This window comes from Mandrillus leucophaeus, unplaced genomic scaffold, assembly GCF_000951045.1.
Source record: "Mandrillus leucophaeus isolate KB7577 unplaced genomic scaffold, Mleu.le_1.0 Scaffold1498, whole genome shotgun sequence".
NCBI lineage: Eukaryota > Metazoa > Chordata > Mammalia > Primates > Cercopithecidae > Mandrillus > Mandrillus leucophaeus.
Genome location: NW_012101474.1, coordinates 224,176 through 228,938, shown reverse-complemented (window position 1 = coordinate 228,938; position 4,763 = coordinate 224,176). Strand labels below are relative to the sequence as shown.

The 4,763-nt window shown below is 43.5% G+C and overlaps 1 protein-coding gene across 1 annotated transcript in view; it reads right to left on the bottom strand.

Annotated features, from left to right (window-relative positions):
* The window catches only part of SEL1L3 (sel-1 suppressor of lin-12-like 3 (C. elegans)), a 117,924-nt gene that overhangs the window by 68,745 nt on the left and 44,416 nt on the right, over nt 1-4,763 (bottom strand). Inside the window, exons 8-9 of the mRNA XM_011974860.1 lie at nt 3,789-3,921; nt 2,107-2,247 (exon numbers count right to left, since the gene is read on the bottom strand). Of these exons, the coding sequence (XP_011830250.1) occupies nt 2,107-2,247; nt 3,789-3,921 (274 nt within the window). The remainder of the gene's footprint in view (nt 1-2,106; nt 2,248-3,788; nt 3,922-4,763) is intronic.

Genomic DNA, 4,763 nt, shown 5'->3' with positions numbered 1-4,763 from the left:
GCAGGTAAAACAGGCTATGGAAGCACCACTTTAAAAAAATTATACACACACACATGCATGCCATATTTTTTATGATTTTATATATTATATTATATATTATATTATATTTTATATGTTATATAATGTAATATACATATATTATATATGATATTATATACACATATGCACACACATATACATACATATACCTATATATGTATACATATCTATATGTCTCTCGATTTATTGAAGCCAACACTAGAAGACAGATAGTATTATCATCCCCATTTTGCAGACGAAGAAACTAAGGCTCAGAGAAATTAAGTAACTTGCCCAAATCACACAGCTAGTGAATGTTAAAATTGGACCCAGGCCAGCTGGCTCCAGAGGCTACGCCACTCATTATACAACATGACACAGCCTCCTTATCCTTTGTGCCCACATCCAAGCAGCTATGGAGTCCCTCAGAGCCCATCTCTACATCCTTCAGCTCTGTTCCTGTCACCATGTCCCACTCAGGCCTGCATCCTCTCCTCGAGGGACCATGGCAATACATTCCCTTCTTCCAGCTCCACGCCCTTCTAGTTCACCTCCCTGCCGTGACCTCAAAATCCCAGATCTCACTATGCCTCTTCTTGTTGCCTGAAGCCCTTCAACAGGTCCCTGTCACCTGAAAGGTAAAGCCCAAACTTCAGGATGGTGTCTGAGCCCTCACTGGAATAATCACTTTGCAGGGCTTCTCCTGCCTCCCCATTGTCACAGCACCATCATGCGACACACTGTGCTGTTACCACCTCTCAGGGTCTGCTCTGCCTGCAATTCCCACCCCCAACTCTCTTATCTGGCAAACACCTGCTGGCCTTTCAAGAATCAGTCCCAGTGTCTCCTCTTCCAGGAAGCCTTCCCAGAACGCCTCAGCCCTCCAGGTAGAACTGACCACTCCTTTCTTTGTGTCTCCACCATTAGCTTCTATACCTTTAATAAAATGCATTACTATTTTTCTTTGCTTTCAAGTCCATTCCTCAAGGACAGAAGCATTGTGTTACTTCACGTATCTCTGAAGTCTAGCCAAGGTACTGAGTAGTCACTGAGTGAGCATCAGAAGAATGAATGATAAAATATCCTATATGACTTGAATTCTTTGCAGGAGGGTCACTGTTGGCAAAGGAAATCTATGCTGTTAGACACTGCCATTCTTAGGCAGTGGGTGCAATGTAAGACACCAATCTTACATGAGGCAGAAGTCACTTTCTGCATCGCCCCAACTCAAGATCTGGTTCTATGCCCAGGACTATGTGGAGTTGCCTCCCACCACTAAGACAGTTGGCAACTCCCTGCTAGGATCCTCTTCACCAGGCTGAACATCTCCAGCTGCCTTTCCTCTTCCTAACAGGCATGGTTTTAAGATCCCTCATGGCCCTGGAGGATACACTGAATTACTAAGCAAACCCAAATTGCAGTGGGCCTACAGAGAAGCTGGTGGCATCTGGGAAGTTTATGCAGATTCCTGAGATGATGCTGAAAGTGTAATTCAAATCAGAGGTCCCAAGTTCAAGTGCCTGTGGGCTCACATGGGTCAGATCCATGAATGAAGTAAGCAGGAGGTGACGAAATAGACAGGAGGTGCTGTGGGTGGACAAGGTATGCCTGGTCTGAGCCTCACCTCCACAATTGCTGCCACACAGGAGAAATGCCCAGTCTTGCCAGATCTTTGGTTTTTTCTTTTTTAAAAAAAGCTAGAGATTTGCATTTTCATACAAGCTTTTTAGATACACATAACTACTTTTTTTTTTTTTTTTTTTTAACATATACAACAAGGTATTTTCCAAATCAACTGCATCTGGGGGCTGGCTCTGGCTGCAGGCTGTCCATTTGTGGCCTTGGCTTTAAATAAAGAACTGCTTGAGCAACTCCTAAATTTAAGTTCTTGCATTTAGTGTTGGAAGTGTGCACAGATATATCGAGAGTTGTGGACATACAAGGGCAGAATTTAAATTTGAAATTAAGCTGAAACCTTAGGGTTAAAAATAACTTTAAGGCCTAAATCACCAAAGAGGGTGAGTGAAACAGAGAAAAACAAGGAGCCTTTCTAACCAGTGCCCAAAGCCGAGGCAAAGACTCAATTACCGGTCAGCAAATCCATCTCCAGTAATGCCTGGAACAAGCTGGGGTGTTTGTCTTTCAACTCCTTCTCCCAGGGGAAGGCTCTGCACATGGAGGGTCTCCCATACTTGCGCTGGAGGTCCAGGTAGGAGTTGTGAAGGTGGCCTACACAGAAGAGGAAGCAGAAGACATCACACCCTTTAGCAGAAGATAAGACTCACCTCCCTAAAGCCCTTCGTCCTAAGAGGAACTAGAAAGAAGAGGCCAGACTTGCCATTACTGGATGTTGGTTTGGGTCCTTTTGGGATTTGAAATTGGCTATGATGCTTTTGCCTCCAGGTCACAAATTCAGAGCCAAGTCCATGAGAAATGTGCCAAAGTTGCTGATGGCTGTTGAATAATTCTACAGAATGAGCAGCTGGCCTCTGACTGGTCCCCAGGAGGCCAATATCTAGGCCATTTTCTTGGCATTTGAGTTGAGGAGCAAAGCACAAAGACCCCCAGGGAGGCAAGGCAGTTGAAAATGGTAGGAAAATCTTCCTAATGCCACCAAACAGATGGGTGTGCATGCCTGGCCTTCCATCTCAGGGTATGTCTCCTGATAGTACATAAGTTACCCAAGTCAGTTTCTTTCCTCTTTGGGTTATTACTATTCCTATATATCTTCCCCCTCCGCTTGACAGCATCATATTTTCCGGATGATTCAGCAGTGAGAGCAGCAGCTGGAGACCAGTATAGCCTATTCTTAAATTGAATTGCAGAAGCACTTTCTTTCCACACTCACCCGTCACCATCTCTAATCACTACATGGGACCATTTCATGTGAACCCTATTGGACCAGGGGCATGTCTGAGATGCATCCTTCCCTCCACGACCTGGAATGAGAAGTTCCGCTCTGGAGATGGAGAGGCATATGGGTAGGACTGAAATACTCAATTTGCTTTGGCTGATGGCAAAGGTCCCACAGGAATTTCTCTTCCAGATGGAACATATGTGAGTAACTCTAGTGCCACCATATCAAACAGCAAGATCCGCATCACAGAGAAATGTGTAAGTGCTAGATCCAAGTTGGAACACTGGCGGACCAGACAGGACCAAGTTTTGTAACTGATAAACACCCTGTGTGAGTAAAAGGATGTCTGTGCAAATATGAGCATGCATGAAGCAGTCTATTTGAAATTCATTCCTTCTGTTAAAAATTACCGATGTCTTCCAGAATGAGTCAATTTCAAGGATTTAAAAAATAAAACCGAACTCCAAACAACAAAGTCACCGTTCAAGATTTCTGAAAGCTAATATTCAGATATTAATGGCCCAAAACAAAAGTGCACTGATGGGGAAACACTTCTAATGATTAATTTATTTTCCAATTCATTTTTATTTTCTTAGGCTGGCCTTATGGATGGGAATAATGCCATGTGAGGCACAAAACACTCGCTTTCATTTGTACTTGTAAACTAGATTTTTATGGTTGGAGCTATAAGATGTTTTTGTTCTTCTTGACTGTCATTGGTCTTGGTAGAATCCAGGTAGAATGTACAATTTCACCTGTATCCACCAGTGGAGGGCTCAAGGTCACACTTGTCCCGGCTGGTATGCGAGCCAGGTCATATATGTTCAATTTTAATCCCATTATGGAGAAGCCAAACATGTGTTTATGCAAATGCTCAGAGCTTAAAACAGCTCCCTTGAAGCTCAACACTTACATGCTTCTTGTCTCTCGCCCCCGCGCAGTGCTGTGGATGCATACACAGATACTATTTCTTGAACCTCAGCACACCTTTCATAATATAACTTGATTTGTTCAGCAAGTTGCTTCTCAAGAAGGGGATTAAAAATCTACAAGAAGGCAAGAAAGTCAAATGAACAACAATTGTCATCAAATGTCCATCCCCCTCTAGGAAAATGTGTTCGGGTTGACTTCGTTCTCCCACTGACATCTCTAGGTGGCCTGTTTGTACACATATCATCCACTCTGGATTTGCAAAGCAAGGTCATTGATATTAATTTAAGGACATGCCAGCTCTGACGGCTTCCCTCCAGCTTCTCTTTGTGTCCAGCTTCTTAAATGTCAGAATTTCCCAGAAACTGGGACTCTTCCCTCTTCTTTTCTCTGGCTGCACTCTGTCCCTAGAAAATCACACTCACCTCCCCCTTCAATTCCCACGAAAAGACGCAAGTACTCATGATGTGCCTGCTGCATCAAAGAGCCCTCCTCCCCTCTTCTGCAACCTCCAAGAGCTGGGTGCAAGGCCGTGGCTTCAGGACAGGCCCCCCTAGCAACTCACCCCATCTCACTTGCGGGCCGATGTACCCGTTCCTGCCTCAGCACTCCCAAACACATCTGAATTTAAGCATGTATTGTATTCTTTCATGAATTCCTTGTTTAAGATCCCAAAAGGGAGCTCCTCAGGAACAAGGGACTTAACTCCGTGTGCTTCAAAATAGAGGCTGGGACCCATTAGAGGGTCACATAGTTATTTCAGCAGGTGGTAACCTACAGAGTCTTGGTGGTGGTTTTTGTTTTTATAAAGTAGAACACAAAATATCAGCGTGCATTGAATATAGCAAGGGTACGTATTCTTAGAATAATTTTGTTTCCATTTTGTGTTTGAATATATGTATGTATACGAATACGTACTGTTCATGATATTAAGTACGTTTCTTTTTTTTTTTTTTTT